Below are 18,359 nucleotides of genomic sequence, written 5' to 3' on the forward strand. Positions count from 1 at the left end.
TCAAACGTCGGCCACTTTCTATTGATTTCTGCCAGATATTCGGCCCGTGTGTACACCTGTCCCTCCACTCAGCTGCCCACAGATGTACTTTATTGAACGTTGTGAACTTGTTGGCCAGTTCCCACCGTGTGTAGATGGCAGAGCCCCCACCCCCTTTTTTTTTTTTTTTTTTTTTTTTTTTAAAGAGATAGCACAGTTTATTTTACGCAAGTACACTTTTTTTACTGCTCATTTCTTATGCTTGTTCAATATTGTGATGATCATACTTTATAAATAAATGTCTAGATTATCTCTAGCGGCTGTTGATATATCAGGGAATGCGGCAATTTGTCCCAGTCACTGTGGAGCTAAAATCAACTAGCCATGTCAAGTCAGTTGTTTTGCAGACATAGATTTGCATTACAAAATAGAAACTCTAAAACACAAATATCATCTTAAATATGCAGCAAGTGCAGTCTGCAGCTGTATGTCACAAGCAAACATGGCTTCCACCATGTGCATTTATTCTACAAACTGTACATTGAAACAAGGTTTTAAATAAAATAGAACAGCATATGCACTGTGAATTATGTATATGTACCTGTCCTTGCAGCTAGTGCAAGAAGCTCAATAGGAGGGCTACTGCAGTCCCCTGATGGGGTTTAATTCAATGCATACAAATATCCAGTGAGGTACCTCTAGAGGTGTCAGTCACAATTGCTGGAGATTACAGGGATATTCTCCAATAAAGGCAAAGCTTGTTAGTATTGTTTGTAGGGTCAAATTTAAATGCATAATTCATAGTAAACAACACACTGAAAAGATTTTAATTTCATTAAAGTGATCTCATTCTCCTGTACATTTAAAAGCTATATATTCACTTTACCTCTGTAAACAATGTATAACTTTTTTTTTTCTTTAAGCTTTTCTTTCTGTTTAAATTTATATGTGAACAAACTTGGGCATAGAACAAAATACAGAAACCAATTTTAAAATATCTTTAGTTCATTTTTTTTATTGAATTGATATGAGATACATAGTTTGCTCTACAAGAGCTGAAATATTGCACATTGCATCGTCTTACAGCTAACTATTTACATTTATAAGTGTTTCCACCAGTCTCACATGATTTATCTATCCAGACGGGCAACTTCTCTTAATTGCACATGAACCTCTTACTCTAGCAGTGAGTATGTAGGGTTACCTGAAAAAATATACACTGCTGGTGGCACTTGACTGGGTGGGAAACACTAAGGGCCAGTTCACACCATAAAAACGCAGTGCGGATGCTTTTCTGCATGTGTGTTTTTGATGTGTTTTTTGCAGTCCAGTGCATTTTTTCCCTTAACTTTAAATAATGGACATGGTTGTCCTGGTGTATTTAACCATGTTCCAGTACAGTTCAGAAAAAAAGCAGCATGTTCTACTTTTTTTTTTCCCCCCTGTAACTGAACACACTGGTGTGAACTATGCCATTGAAAACCATATAGCCTACTTCCCATGCATTTTTGATGCCATTAAAAAAAAAAAAAAAAAAAAAAACAACACACAGTGGACTGCATGTGGTGTGAACTGGCCCTAATAGAGGAATGTGGCACATTGATTCTTTTTGGATCAGTCTGAGCATCTGTGATTTAATGTGGACCCATCAGCAATATTTATGACCTGCAAATATATTACTGGTCAAACCTCCTTTATTTATGCTTTATATCACTTGCCTTTCATTTTGACCTTCTTTCCCCTAACAAATCTCTTACAAGGTGCACTGAGACAATGTAACTTTTTGGTGAATGCCTGACAATAGGACACCCCCTGCACTTTTCTGTATCTAAATACCTAAAAAAAAAAAAAAAAAAAATGTAAACTCTTGAAACAGCTGTGATATGGGCTCATCTTTTAGGCTGGGTTCACACTGGTGCGACACGACAGCCGTCCTACTTTGGATCCGACTTTGCCCTGCGACATGAAGCCGGCATGTGTCCGACTTTCAATGAACGGGGATCCGACTTGGATCCCCGCCAATGCCCGGCACTGTGTTTGGTATGAATCTTTAGGGGGAACTCCGCGCCAAATTTTAAATAAAAAACCGGCATGGGTTCCCCCTCCAGGAGCATACCAGGCCCTTGGGGGGAACCCCCTACGCCGATAAAAACGGCGTGGGGGTCCCCCCCCAATCCATACCAGACCCTTATCCGAGCACGCAGCCCGGCCGGACAGGAATGGGGGTGGGGACGAGCGAGCGCCCCCCCCTCCTGAACCGTACCAGGCCGCATGCCCTCAACATGGGGGGGTTGGTGCCTTGGGGGAGGGGGCGCGCTGCGGCCCCCCACCCCAAAGCACCTTGTCCCTATGTTGATGAGGACAAGGGCCTCTTCCCGACAACCCTGGCCGTTGGTTGTCGGGGTCTGCGGGCGGAGGGCTTATCGGAATCCAGGAGCCCCCTTTAATAAGGGGGCCCCCAGATCCCGGCCCCCCACCCTATGTGAATGAGTATGGGGTACATGGTACCCCTACCCATTCACCTAGGGAAGTGTCAATAAAAAAAACCACAGTACACAGGTTTCAAAATTAATTTATTGGGCAGCTCCGGTATCTTCTTCCGACTTCTCCCGGTGTTCCGCCTCTTCTCCCGGGCCCCGCCGCTATCTTCTTCCAGCTCTATTGCCAGCGAGGGGCCCGGTCTGCTGCCGCTGTCTTGTCGCCGCTGTCTCGCCGCTTCTTCTCTTCATCTCTTCTTCCGATGTTGACACGACGCTCTCCCCGGCTGGAATGCTCTCTGTGCGCTCTGCTCTGACTTATATAGGCGGTGACCCCGCCCCCTTATGCCGTCACAGTCTCTGGGCATGCTGGGACTGTGACGGCATAAGGGGGCGTGGTCATCGGGTGATGACCACGCCCCCTAAAACGTCACAGTCCCAGCATGCCCAGAGACTGTGACGGCATAAGGGGGCGGGGTCACCGCCTATATAAGTCAGAGCAGAGCGCACAGAGAGCATTCCAGTCGGGGAGAGCGTCGTGTCAACATCGGAAGAAGAGATGAAGAGAAGAAGCGGCGAGACAGCGGCGACAAGACAGCGGCAGCAGACCGGGCCCCTCGCTGGCAATAGAGCTGGAAGAAGATAGCGGCGGGGCCCGGGAGAAGAGGCGGAACACCGGGAGAAGTCGGAAGAAGATACCGGAGCTGCCCAATAAATTAATTTTGAAATCTGTGTACTGTGGTTTTTTTTTATTGACACTTCCCTAGGTGAATGGGTAGGGGTACCATGTACCCCATACTCATTCACATAGGGTGGGGGGCCGGGATCTGGGGGCCCCCTTATTAAAGGGGGCTCCTGGATTCCGATAAGCCCTCCGCCCGCAGACCCCGACAACCAACGGCCAGGGTTGTCGGGAAGAGGCCCTTGTCCTCATCAACATGGGGACAAGGTGCTTTGGGGTGGGGGGCCGCAGCGCGCCCCCTCCCCCAAAGCACCAACCCCCCCATGTTGAGGGCATGCGGCCTGGTACGGTTCAGGAGGGGGGGGGCGCTCGCTCGTCCCCACCCCCATTCCTGTCCGGCCGGGCTGCGTGCTCGGATAAGGGTCTGGTATGGATTGGGGGGGACCCCCACGCCGTTTTTATCGGCGTAGGGGGTTCCCCTCAAGGTCCATACCAGACCCAAGGGCCTGGTATGCTCTTGGAGGGGGAACCCATGCCGGTTTTTTATTTAAAATTTGGCGCGGAGTTCCCCCTCAAGAACATCTGAGCACAAGTCGCGTGCCGAAGTCGGATCATGCAAGACGGCAATCCGACTTCAATGATAGTCAATAGGCTAAAGTAGGATCAAAGTCGGACCAAAGTAGTACAGGGAGCATTTCTAAAGTCAGAACGACTTGTGTCGGACCAGTTAGGACGGCTCCCATAGGGAAACATTAAATTTCACACGTCATGCGACATGAGCTCCCAATGTCGGAGCGTTTGTCGGACCAGTGTGAACCCAGCCTTAGGGGGGAAAATAACCCCTGCAAATGTAAATAGACACAAAACTGGCAATTTTATTTGAAAGAACTCCACAGGTGAGTTTAATGTGTAAACTACCTCAGCGCCAGAATATTCCCCCCCCCCCCCCCCCGACCAGGCCATTTTTGCAATACAGCACATTGACAAGTGCGACACTGTACCCAAATAAAATGTATGTCCTCTTCCCCCCCCCCCTACAAATAGAGCTTTCTTTTGGTGGTATTTGTTAACCTCTGTAAACAAAGACTGAACATTTTGAAAATAATAAATTAAAAAATATATATATATTTTATTTATTTTTTTACTTTCTGCTATAAAACATATCCAATTAAAAAAAAAAAAAATCTAATTTCTTCATCAGTTTAGGTCAATATGTATTCTGCTACATATTTTTGTGAAAACAAAAAATAATATCCCAGTAAGTATATATCGATTGGTTTGCACAAAAGTTATAGCGTCTACAAACTATGGGATATATTTATGGAATTTTTATTTTACTAGTAATGGCGAACAGTGACTTCTAGCAGGACTGCGATATTGTGGCAGACAAATCGGACACCTGACACTTTTTTTTTTTTTTTTTTTTTTTTTTTTTTTAGGAACCGGCGACACCAATACAGTGATCAGTGCTTTAAAAAAAAATAAAAAGCATTGCCACTGTACTTACACTGTCTGGGAAGAGGTGCTTTTACTAGGGGATGACATGGTTCCTTTTCCCAATTTGCAGGAACACAGGATTCATGCCTTCCTTACTGACAGAATGGCAATCTGCCTTGTTTACATCGGCAGACTGGCGTTCTGCCTCTGTAACAAACAATCAGCAGGGGCTGGTGGACATCGAGAGCGAGCTGCTGGCGGCATGCATTCACGCCCGCTACCCAGAAATGCGGGATCATTTTATACATATATATATATAAAAATATAATATAATGTGTGTGTGTTCTTGCACACAATGGCTGCCCTGTAGCAGTAAAACTGCTATAGGGCGGTCGTGAAGTGGTTAATACCTCTCCTATGTGTGGCGCCTCTATTAGATACTGCATGTACTGAATTTACAAAATGCACCTCTGCAACATTCTTATAATTTTTAGATTTTACAATGGTTTTAATGCCTGAAGCTTTTTTTTTACCTTCATGCTTTCTATGCCTGTAGGTAAAAAACCTGTGCACTGTGCTCCCCTATCAGTCCAGCGATGTGCACAAGAGTCTTGGCTGTCCTGGGACTCCCTCTCCTCATTGGCTGAGACAACAAGTATATACGACCAGATTCATTTATCTGAATGGGTCAGAAAGCGAGCACTTTTCTCATTTAGTAATGGATTTCAATTTTAATAGATTAAAAATCACGCCAAGGGCAGAACTGCCAGTGAGCATGGCTGAACTGTGGTTTAAATTATATACTATAGCTGCTACCAAAATATATATTTGTATATATTTTTTTCTATTTGGCAGTGTTTTGATTGCCAAAAGTATGTTAAATTGTTCACTATCCACATGGTATGATAGTGTAAAGGTATTTGATAAACCATAACTAATCAGTAAATTGTGCTCTATGCTACCATAGAGGAGTGTCAACCACACTGCTCATCACAAGCATCCTCATGCATACAGACAGTGAGAAGAAAAAAGTATTTGATCCCCTACTGATTTTGTACATTTGCCAACTGACAAGAAATGATCGGTCTATAATTTTAATGGTAGGTTTATTTTAACAGTGAGAGACAGAAAAACAACAATATTATTCAGAAAAACGCATTTCAAAAAAAGTTATAAATGGATTTGCATTTTTTGGTCTCCTATCAATCGGCAAGATTTCTGGCTCCCAGGTGTCTTCTTTACAGGTAAGGAGCTGAGATTAGGAGCACTCTATTAACCACTTAAGGACAGAGCCTCTTTCTGAGATTTGTTGTTTATAAGTTAAAGTTTTTTTTGCTAGAAAATTACTTAGAACCCCCAAACATACATTTTTTTTTTCTAACACCCTAGAGAATAAAATGGCAGTCATTGCAATACTTTCACACCGTATTTGCACAGCGGTCTTACAAGCACACTTTTTTTTTTTTGGAAAAAATTCATTTTTTTTAAATTAAAAAAGACGACCAACAGTAAAGTTTGTTTTATATTGTGAAAGATAATGTTTACGCCGAGTAAATTGATACCCAACGTGTCAGGCTTCAAAATTGCGCTCGCTCGTGGAATGGCGACAAACTTTTACCCTTAAAAATCTCCATAGGCGACATTTTAAAAATTCTACAGGTTGCATGTTTTGAGTTACAGAGGAGGTCTAGGGCTAGAATTATTGCTCTCATTCTACTGATCGCAGCGCTACCTCACATGTGTGGTTTGAACACCGTTTTCATATGCAGGCGCTGCTCACATATGCGTTCGCTTCTGCACGAGAGCTCAGCGGGACGGGGCGCGCTTAAAATTTTTTTTTTGTCTTATTTATTTTACCTTTTATTTTTACACTGTTCTTTAAAAAAAAAAAAAAAAGTGTCACTTTTATTCCTATTACAAGGAATGTAAACATCCCTTGTAATAGAAAAAAAAAGCATGACAGGACCTCTTGAATATGAGATCTGGGGTCAAAAAGACCTCAGATCTCATATTTACACGAAAATGCACTAAAAAAAAAAAAAAGAAAAAAAAATTGTCATTTGAAAAAAAAAAATGAAATAAAAATGGCCCTTTAAGAGCTATGGACGGAAGTGATGTTTTGACATCACTTCCACCCTGCAATGGTATGGAGACGGGTGGGGGCCATCTTCCCCTCACTCGTCTCCATACCCAGCAAAAAAGAGGATCCGATCGCCTTTCCCGCCGCCGATAAAAGTGATCTTGCAGCGAATCCGCCACAGAGACCACTATTATCAGAAACCGGACTGCCCGCCGAAGAAGAGGATACCAGGGTTATGGCAGCTAGGCCATATAGGCCTGTCTGAACACTGCTAATGAACATCTGAATGATTCAGACAACTAGGTGAAAGTGTTGTGGTCAGATGAGACCAAAATCAAGATCTTTGGCATCAACTCAACTCCAAACTGTGTTTGATGGTGGGGATGGTGTTCTTGGGGTCATAGGTAGCATTCCTTCTCCAAACATGGAGGTGGAAACATTATGCTTTGGGGAGGGTTTTCTGCTAAGGGTACAGGACAACTTCAACACATTAAAGGGATGATGGACGGGGCCATGTACCTTCAAATCTTGGGTGAGAACCTCCTTCCCTCAGCCAGGGCATTAAAAATGGGTCGTGGATGGGTATTCCAGCATGACAATGACCCAAAACACATAGCCAAGGCAACAAAGGAGTGTTTTAACCGGTTCAATACAGGGCAATTTCACCCCCTTCCTTCCCAGGCCAATTTTTAGTTTTCAGCGCTGTCGCACTTTAAACGTCAATTGCGCGGTCGTGCGACGTTGTACCCAAAAAAAGCTTTCTTTTGGTGGTATTTGATCGCCTCTGCGGTTTTTATTTTTTGCGCTATAAACAAAAGAAGAGCGACAATTTTGAAAAAAACACAATATTTTTTACTTTTTCTATAATAAATATCCCAATTTTTAAAAAAAAAAACAAATTTTTTCCTCAGTTTCGGCCGATACGTATTCTTCTACATATTTTTGGTAAAAAAAACCCACAATAAGCGTATATTGATTGGTTTGCGCAAAAGTTATAGCGTCTACAAAATACGGGATAGATTTATGGCATTTTAAAAAAAAATATATTAATTTTTTTAGCGGCGATCGCGATTTTTTTTCGTGACTGCGACATTATGGCGGACACATCGGACACTTTTGACACATTTTTGGGACCATTCACATTTATACAGCGATCAATGCTATAAAATTGCATTGATTACTGTGTAAATGTGACAGGCAGTGAAGGGGTTAACCACTAGGGGGCGGGGAGGGGTTAAGTATGTTTCCTAGGGAATGATTCTAATTGAAGGATGAGGGGACGCTCAAGGGGAGGAGACCGATCAGTGTTCCTCCGTTCTGGGAACACAGATCGCTCTCCTCAGAGCTGACAGGCTGTGGATCTGTGTGTTTACACACACAGATCCACATGCCGGCCCGGTTAACGGGCAATCGCGGGTGCCCGGCGGACATCGCGGGTGCCCGGCGGACATTGCGGCCGCCGGGCACACGCACCGGGTCCCGAGCAACGCGACGGGCGCGCGCTCCCGCCCCCTAGACGGCCGGGAATCCCAGGACGTCATATGACGTCCACCCAGGATGGGAGATCCCATCTGTGGACGTCATATGACTATGGGCGGGTAGTGAAGTGGTTAGGAAGAAACAAAATTAACCACTTGCCATCCAGACCAATTCTGACTCTCTGCTCCTACATGTAAAATCCATCTTTTTTTTTGCTAGAAAATTACTCAGAACCCTCAAACATATATATATATACTGTATTTATTGGCATATAACACTCACTTTTTCACCATGAAAATCCATGAAAATCGGGCGCAAATAGCGTGTGCGTGTTATATGCCAATACTTCAATTTCAGCTACCTCTGAGGGGACAGGGAGGGGGGCGGGACGAGCGCCATCAGATTACATACAGTGAGAATCTCCTGTTTAATTGGCGGCCTCTGTAATAGGAAGTCCTGTCTCCTGGGCCGCCATTGGACCACTGTTCTGTCTATCATAGGAGATTCTCACTGTATGTAATCTGTCGGCGCTCGTCCCGCCCCCTCCCTGTCCCATCTAGGGGCAGATGGGCATCGATCAGGCTGCACTGATGGCAATGGTGAGGCTGCTGCATTGATGGCAATGGTAAGGGTGCTGCATTGATGGCAATGGTGAGGCTGCAGATGGGCATTGATCAGGCTGCATTGATGGCAATGGTGAGGCTGCAGATGGGCACTGACCCTTATTTTGCTTCAAAGTTCCTTATTTAAAATTTTTTTTTTTTTTCCTGAAACTTCACTCTTAAAATGAATGTGCGTGTTATACGCCGATAAATACGGTATATATATATATATATATATATATATATATATATATATATATATGTATATATGTTTTTTTTATAGCAGAGACCCTAGGGAATAAAATGGCAGTTGTTGCAACATTTTATGTCACATGGTATTTGCGCAGTAATTTTTTTTACGCTTTTTTGGAAAAAAAAAAAACAGATTTGTGGATAAAAAAAATAAAAAAGCACTAAAGTTAGCCCAATTCGCTTTAAAAGTTTTTACAGGTTACCTGTTTAGAGTTACAGAGGAAGTCTTGGGATAGAATTGTTGCGTTCACTCTAACGTTCGCGGTGATACCTCACGTGTGGATTGAACGCCGTTAACATATGTGGGCGCGACATACGTATGCGTACGCTTCTGCATGCGGGGACATAGAGACTTTAATTTTTTTTTTTTTTATTTTATTTTTACACTTTCCCTTAAAAAAAAAAAAATTTGATCACTTTTATTCCTATTACAAGGAATGTAAACATCCCTTGTAATAGAAATAGGGCATGGCGGGTCCCCTTTATGGAGAGATGTGGGGTCAATAAGACCCCACAATTCTCCTCCAGGCTGGAAAGCCTGAGACCAAACAAAAAAAAAAGGATTTTGGCTTTCCAGCTGAGCACACAGCAGTATTTACAACTGCCAAGCCGGAAGTGACATCATAACGTCGTGCCTGAGCATCCTAGAGACTGCCCGGGACCATCTGGTCTGGGACGTCCCCTCCCGCCACCTGTAAGAACAATCAAGCGGCTGAACAGCCGCTATGATTGTTCTTACTGTGCAGGGAATCACCGGCTGAAAAGATCAATACCGGGTTGATGCATGTAGGTGCAGGCATCAACCTGGTATAACCACTGAAACGGGAGGCCATGCAGTTACGTCTACCCAGCGGGAAGTTGCTAAGGTCCTGGAGTGGCCTAGCCAGCCTCCAGACCGTAATCCCATAGAAAATATGTGGAGGGAGCTGAAGGTTTGAGTTACCAAACGTCAGCCTCGAAACTTTAATGACTTGGAGAGGATCTGCAAAGAGGAGTGGGACAAAATACCTCCTGAGATGTGTGCAAACATGGTGGTCAGCTACAAGAAATGTCTGACCTCTGCGATTGCCAACAAGGGTTTTAACACCAAGTACTAATGCTGGCCATGCACTATACGAAAAATCGGCCAAGCCCATTTTCGAAAAACGAACATTCGGCCGTGAGAGCAAACGATAGTGCCATCATGTAATGACCAATAAATCGTTCAGTGGACATAAATGAATTCATTTTTTTGTTCGTTTTTCACATATACCTAGTGCAATTATCATTCATTCGGCAGAAAATTTCCAAACTTGTCCTTCGTTTTTTCGCCTCAAAAACGTCCCAACGATTATCAATTTTGTGCCTATTAAATGACCAAATTTCTGACTTTTTTTGTATTGTGTATGGCCAGCATGTCATGTTTTGCAAAGGGGTCAAATACTTATTTCACTCATTGACTACTTGCCGCCCGCTCTATAGCCGAAAGACTGCTACAACGCGGGCCTTAAAGCGTTTGTAAAGGTGTTTTTTTTTTTTTTTAAAATAACAAACATGTTATACTTACCTTCACTGTGCAGCTCGTTCTGCACAGAGTGGCCCCGAACCTCGTCTTCTGGGGTCCCTCGGCGGCTGTTTCAGCTCCTCCCCGCAAGCATTCACCACCTTAATGCGAGCTCCCTCGCACGGTGGTGAGTGCTTGCGGGCGCGCTCCCGTGATATAGCCGCTCGCTGTATCACTCGGCCCCGCCCCCCGGCGCGCCGCGTCATCGGATGTGATTGACAGCAGCGCGAGCCAATGGCTGCGCTGCTTTCAATCCATCCACTGCAGCCAATCAGCGGCCAGGGTGAGCGGAGGAACAGATGTCGGGAACGCGAAGCTGACTTTCGAGGCGTCAGGTAAGTAAAACGGGGGGGCTGGGGGCGGCGGTTCTGTCAGAAGTTTTTTCACCTTAATGCATAGAATGCATTAAGGTGAAAAAATTTTTACCTTTACAACCCCTTTAATTACCGGGAGGGTGTCCATGGACATCCTCCCAAACAAGCGCTGTCTGCGGGTCGCGCGCTCTGTGATCACCGAGTCTATGAGACCTGGCTGATCACAGGTCCATCCCGCCCCCTTACCACGTGATCAGCTGTCAGCTAATGACGGCTGATCATGTGATGTAAACAGAAGCTTGATAATTGGTATTTATTTTTTCCTCACGCTGTCAGCGTGATGGGGGGGGGGGAGGGGGGGGGAAAGCCATTCACCGGCTTCTGTAAGAGGGACATCGGTCCCTCACACAGAAAGCTGTGGCTGCATTTTCTGTGCCCACCAGTGTCAGCTGCCAGTGCCCACTGTGCCACCTACCAGTGCCACCTATCTGTGCCCACAGTGCCACCCATCAATGCCCACCAGTGCTGCCAATGAATTATGAGTGTCTCATAATCAGTGCCACAGATCAGTGCCACCTCTCAGTGCCTACCAGCACCGCCTCTATCAGTGCTGCCCATCAGTGCAGCCTCATCAGCGCACATCAGTGAAGGAGAAAAATTACCTGTTTTCAAAATTTTATAACAAACTTTTAAACAGTTTTTTTTTTCAACATTTTCAGTCCTTTTTTGTTTTATTTAGCAAAAAATTAAAAACCCAGCAGTGATTAAATATCACCAAAAGAAAGCTCTATCTGTGTGCAAAAAATGATAAAAATTTCATTTGCGTACACTTTAGCATGGCCGCGCAATTGTCATTCAAAGAGTGACAGCACTGAAAGCTGAAAATTGGTCTGGGCAGGAAGGGGGTTTAGGTGCCCTGTAAGCATGTGGTTATAATGCAAATCAATTGATACATTTTTTGAAATGCATGTGAGCACCCATGCGTTCCGATTCCGTTGCGGACAAAAAAGGGTTCTGCACGAGTTTGGTCAGAATACGATGTAAATTGAGCCATACAGTTGGTATGGCTCAATTTGCATCTCACAGACATTGCATGTGATCTGCACAGCAGTGCGGTGTGAATCAGCCCTAAAAATGCAGATAATCAATTGGACTCTGTCCTGATTTCTATGATTTTGACTGGACATTTAGAACTGAGACATTGGGCCATCTCTCCTAGATGCCTTTTTTCCTGGCAGCAGCATTTTGACAGAAAAAAATGCTTGACACTTTTAAAACACATATAGGCGTGTCAAGCGCTTGGGCGTTAATACATTTCATTGGCCAGAATAATAATTTACTCCAGCCACTGAAATTAATTAACTATCAAGTGCTAAAACACACCTAGAGTTAACTTGGGTTTACACACATCAAGCAGTTTTTTTTTCCTGCCAAACTCGCCTCTAAATTGCCTACGTGTGCATGGACACATGGGCTAACAAGCATGTGTACTTAATGGCAAAAAAAAAAAAAAACACACCAGACACCCCTAAAAGCAGCATTAAAAACATCCAATGTGCATGTGGCCCTAACAGTACCTGTGCTTAATTCTACGCTGCTGTATATTACTATATTACTATTTTATTTCTCCCAAAATGTTTCCTTTACATGTTTTCTACATACCGATTGTATGCTCTTCCTCCTTTCAATTTCCTTTAGCTTCTCACAGTTTCCGGTTTTCACGCAATTGCGCATGGACATTACCGCTTTTTCATTGTGTGCTTGAACAAGAACAAGCCTTCTTCTCTATATCCAGTACAGCCTTATGTACACAGACACATCCCATTAGTCACGCCCATTCCCGCCTCCCGAGCACACCATATTCTACTGGCTAGGCCTATACACAAAAAACATGGGGCGGAGGAAAGGCGTGGCTGCGGTACAGAGCTACAGATTACCATGCCAATCAAAGGGCATGGGAGGCGGGGCTTCAGCGTCATACACGGCGGCTCCCGTGCCTGCGAGCGCAGCCAGCGTCTCCCTGCAGGGATGTAGTGCCAGTGGTGGAAGTGCGCATGCACGGGACAACCCTTAGAACGGCGATGTGGACGGGTCACCCATAGGAGACAAGCACAGGAAGTGGGGAAAACGGACCCCAAAATAAGGCATTTATACGCGGAAATGGAACAGAAGATTAGTGATTGCATTGTACGGTGGGGTACAGGAGCAGGGTTATGTAAAAAAAATGCGAGGGTTTACAACCCCTTTAATTCTGAAAATGCAAACCACTCTCTGACTGGGATCCATGTTTAGTATTTATTCATAGTAGGGCAGTTGCTCAACGCGGGGCCTGGACAATAGTGGATATCACTGGAATAATGGGGTCTACTACAGTGATTTCGAGCTTCCAGAGGGATCCCACAGGTATGGTCTATGCATAGTAACATCTGTCCAAGCTGGACCAACATAACTATGTTCCATACCTGGAATTCTTCCTTACAAGATCATATTGTATTCTCACTTCAGTACATAATACCTCTCAATATACTAATGGGCAAAATACAGAAAGTTACTTGAAGGGGAAAATTACATTTGAGGAAGATAGCTGGAAGAAAAGATATTTTGGGTTTTCTGTCCCTTTTCATTCACCAACTCAGCTTTTAATCCAATAGGCACTCAATGCTAAGCTGCAAGTATGAAAGATGCAGCTATAAAAGGGCAATATTGGTAAATATCTACAGTTCTTATACAGCCACTTGCATTGGCATTGCAATATGGAGATTTTAGAGAGGACAGAATAATGGTGTGTCAAAATGGAATCTTAACATGGACTTCCATTCTCAGACACACAGATAGATTATCCACTTTTAAACCCTTATAGTCCGCTACTTGTAGGTCTCTATCTTGTGAGATAGGCCTTGCCCTGTTGTAGATCTACTTTGGTCATCCACCATTCTTTATTGACCATGGCCACCACCACCTACAGCATGCCTGCCTGAGGAGGGATTTCACACTGAAATCCCTCTTCTGTACACTGCAACCACGTCCATTGGACATGGTTGCACCGTGGCCCTATTCACCTCAAGGTGGCAAAGTGTCAGGCAGTATCACCTGCCAAACTCAGCAATGTGTGTGGGGCTGGCTGGTGGACATTGCCTGATTTTGCTACTAGAAAGAGCCTATGTAAGGGACCTTACTGTAAATAGGCAGAAAGGGAGGAACACTTTTGCAGCCAACTGCATTACAAAGGTGCAAAATAATGCTGCAAGTTATTTTGGACTGTCATCACTACAGACAACTCCGTCATCTGCCATAAAAAAAAAAGGACAAAAATTATACACAGACATCTGTCACAGGCTTAATGTTTATCAATAATTTAAAAATGTCAAAAAAGGTGGTGTGCTTTGCGCAGATCCTTATAGTGATACTGATATTAAAGGAGTTCTATGGTTACGACATATTATTTTCACCAGCTTTGTAATAGCAATACAAACAATAGTTATTTTTGACAATGCAGAATTACTTGAATAAAAAAAATCTCCTTTAATGTTGTGAGTGCTGCCTGTCTGCTGGTCATCTCTTTCCACAACTTCCTGGATTCCCTGCATGCTCTGCAGCTTCTTCCTCTGCTGTTTAGGTTTAATTTCTAATGACTACATCTCCCATGATACCTTGCTGCTTGCAAGCAGCGATTCCTGTATGGACTCCTGAAAGTCTTCCTTTCAGCCCCTTTGTAGTTCTGAAGGCAGGCTCTGTGAATTCTGTGACACAGCAGTGCCTAACAACGGAATAAGTTTTACAGAATTCAAGGAGGTAAATGTGTACAAACTTCAAGATTAATAAGAGTAGGCTAGAAATAATCGAGAAATACAATGTAGAAATCAATATATGATTTTACATTTTGACCACGGATATGCTTTAACCAGTTCCCGACCGGCGCACGCCGATGTAGGTCGGCAGAATGGCACGGCTGGGCAAATGGACTTCCATGTACGTCCATTTGAATTCCCTGCCGTGCCATTGCGTGCTCGCCGCCGGTGGCGCGCGCACACGCCGGCAGGGAGCTCCGTGAGTGGGGTCGAGGGTTCCGCGGACTCGATCGCCGTGGGGATACCCACGATCGCCTCACGGAGAGGACGAACGGGGAGATGCTGATGTAAACAGCATCTCCCCGTTCTGCCTAGTGACAGTGTCACTCGATCTCTGCTCCCTGTCATCGGAGCAGAGATCAGTGACGTCACACACAAAGCCCATCCCCCTACAGTTAGTAATCACTCCCCTAGGACACACTTAACCCCTCCCCGTCCCCTAGTGGTTAACCCCTTCACTGCCAGTGTAATTTACACAGTAATCCGTGCATTTTTAATCACACTGATCGCTGTATAAATGACAATGGTCCCAAAAATGTGTCAAAAATGTCCGACATGTCCGCCATAACGTCGCAGTCACAATAAAAATCACTGATTACCGCCATTACTTGTGAAAAAAAATTATTAATAAAAATGCCATAAAACTATCCCCTATTTAGTAAACGCTATAACTTTTGCGCAAACCAATCAATAAACGCTTATTGCGATTTTTTTTACCAAAAATATGTAGAAGAATACGATCGGCCTAAACTGAGGAAAAAAAAAATGTTTTTTTTATATATTTTGGGGGGATATTTATTATAGCAAAATGTAAAAAATAATGTGTTTTTTTTCAAAATTGTCGCTCTTATTTTGTTTATAGCGCAAAAAATAAAAATCGCAAAGGCGATCAAATACCACCAAAAGAAAGCTCTATTTGAGGGAAAAAAAGGACGTCAATTTTGGTTGGGAGCCACGTCGCACGACCGCGCAATTGTCAGTTAAAGCGTTGCAGTGCCGAATCGCAAAAAACGCTCCGGTCAGGAAGGGGGTAAAATCTTCCAGGGCTGAAGCGGTTAAGGGATTGCAAGCAGACAGATTTTAGTATATTAATTTCAGAATCACACAATTGTCCTCAACACAAGTACAGTGGTATCAGGCTCTTGAACAGCATTATATTTTCAGATGCTGCAAAATTCATTACCATTGTTCATTTAGATACTGTCTGCATTATCTGTACTAATCCAGCCAAATATGCCGCAGTGCCCAACTGGGACTTGGCGATGCCATTCCTGGCTGCCATCCTTCTCCCATCAGCTTTTTATGCATTTTCTTCTCCAAAAATTATTCTGCCCATGGACCTGTGAATACTGCCCCTTTCTTGCTGTCATCCAGGAAAACTGCAAATACAAACCCAACTAGAAGCCCTATTAGCTGCCTAAAACTCAAAAATCTTATCTCCAAATTCGTAACTGGAAAAAAAAAGGTAGATTAATTTGTGACTTCAGCACAGCTGGAAAGTTTCCCAGAGACCCGTACACATGGGCTGAAATTAGCCAGGACCATAGAAACTGCCCAACATTCAGCCTGTGTACAGGTCCTTGACAGGCTTCTGTCCAACAAGCATGCTGGAAAACCAGCAGCCAATAGCTGCGAGCGCTGACTGGTGTGTTCTAGCAGGGGTGGCAGGCCCCCTGTCTGAACACAAGAGTACAGCGGGGAGATCGCTGTACAAACATCGCATAGGTAGTACAGCAAGCTGGGTTGAACAATAAAAACTTACCATGTGTACCAGGCACAAGAGTTCCATGATTGCTTTTACCCATTGCGTAAAGCTGATCTTCAGCTATTTAGAAAAGATTAACACTGTACTGTGTAAGTGAAATACACATGGTAACAAACAAACATAAGTACCGGTATGAATGGGCCCATTTATTTTGCACTAAACAGCAGCACTTAGATGTGAACCAGTCACATAGGAAAAGAATGGGATTTCTACTTAAAATGTTTTCATTACTGCAAAATGCCTGAGTTTTGCTGCATCAAAACAGGCAAGAGTAAACAGGCTCATGAGATCCAAGTTGCTACAATGATTCATTTGCATTTGAAATACAATTTTTAAGATAATCATAAAAGGTGGCCATACATATAACAATGTGCAGGCAATTTCATCCACTTTCAACCAGAATTCAATTTCAGAGAAGACTGAGGGCTAAGGGCAATCTTCCATCAATTTCTGTCAAAAACAGTGACAGACTGTCTTCTTATGGTTGGTCTCATGATTAAAACTGGTTGTAATTTACTAAAATGTGCAACGTTAGTCTTGAGTTTTGAGAAGGCATCATTAACAGAAAACACTTATTTCATGCAATGGACGGTGGCAGTGTAAGTCTGGAAGGAGGCACAATGATTTACTTCCCCATAATGTATGGAATTATGACACTTCTACTTTTACAGGAAAATAACAGACGTTCCCTTGTGTTATCACTCCTTACCCACCAACATGAGCTATTAAGAGACTTCCTCCACCCAAAACACAGGCCACACTGTTCATGTAAAATGCATAGTGCAAGGTCAGAGACAAAAGGCATTCGCACAATACAGATCTGAAAAGAGGGACAAGGTAGAAGGGCTGGGATTGTCAAGGCACGGTCCTCTAAGTGGGATTACTGTACATTCACACCACATTATACATAAAACTAATCTTAAAATCTTCAAGTTTTCAGCAGGCGAAGGAAGGAAATAAAAACTCAGTATTGCAGTTTCCAGAATAAAAGCTGTCTGTCTGCAGATCCTGTGATGATTGTGTTGCACGGCTCATTCATCCACATACACGTAACGGCATCTGAAGAAAAGAAAAAAAGCTTCATAAGGGGAATGTTAAAGTGGAACAAACCCTCCTATCCTTTACAGCCAAGGAAACTGCCACCTTGCCCCTGATCTGCAGTTGCCATGGTGCTACACATGTGATCAGTTTTTAAACCAGCCATTTGATGCCTGGACAGTTCGACAGAGCACAAGCAACTGTGACTGTTATCATTGACAGCATGCCTTAAATGTAATTGTTTTAGGAAATGGTTAAATTAATGGGTTTCAAAATTTAGAATTTTTTATATAAAAGGTTATTCAGATAACAATATACTGCAGGGGAAAAAAAACACAAAGATACTGTATTGCTCGAAGCCGGAGAGGAAGAAACAGTGAGGCAAAGGGGTTGATTTACTAAAACTGGAGAGTGCAAAATCTGGTGCAGCTGTGCATGGTAGCCAATCAGCTTCTAACTTCAGCTTGTTCAATTAAAGGATAAAGGCTGGTCATACATTATATAATCTTTTGTATAATTTACCAAACCCATATAATAATAGGAGGCCAAACCTAAACTCTTTCAATTTGTATGCAATCAGGCAGACCCTTACACTACATAGTTGAAGGTAAATCTAAAGGCAATTGAACAATTGAGCAACTTAAGCTCACCAAACATTGTATAATGTATGGTGAGCTTAAGTTCATTTAAAAAAAAATAATAATAAATGCACATCTTTTATACAGGTAGGTGTGCATTTATTTTATTTTTTTTACTTGGAGCCTGGAAAGCACTGCATCCACAATCAGCAGATTGCGGGCGTCATGCAGAACTCCTGCAGACGTATCAGGGGATCTGTCTGCTCATATAGCCAGGCAGATACA

General features: G+C 43.4%; 1 protein-coding gene across 1 annotated transcript in view; it reads right to left on the minus strand.

Annotated features, from left to right (window-relative positions):
- Positions 1-5,655: 5,655 nt before the first annotated feature.
- The window catches only part of NSMAF (neutral sphingomyelinase activation associated factor), a 205,431-nt gene continuing 192,727 nt past the window's right edge, over positions 5,656-18,359 (minus strand). The window contains exon 31 of the mRNA XM_073631669.1: positions 5,656-17,517. Within this exon, the coding sequence (XP_073487770.1) occupies positions 17,423-17,517 (95 nt within the window). The 3' untranslated portion in view covers positions 5,656-17,422. The remainder of the gene's footprint in view (positions 17,518-18,359) is intronic.

The sequence above is a fragment of the Aquarana catesbeiana genome, linkage group LG05 (genome assembly GCF_042186555.1).
Source record: "Aquarana catesbeiana isolate 2022-GZ linkage group LG05, ASM4218655v1, whole genome shotgun sequence".
Taxonomy (NCBI): domain Eukaryota; kingdom Metazoa; phylum Chordata; class Amphibia; order Anura; family Ranidae; genus Aquarana; species Aquarana catesbeiana.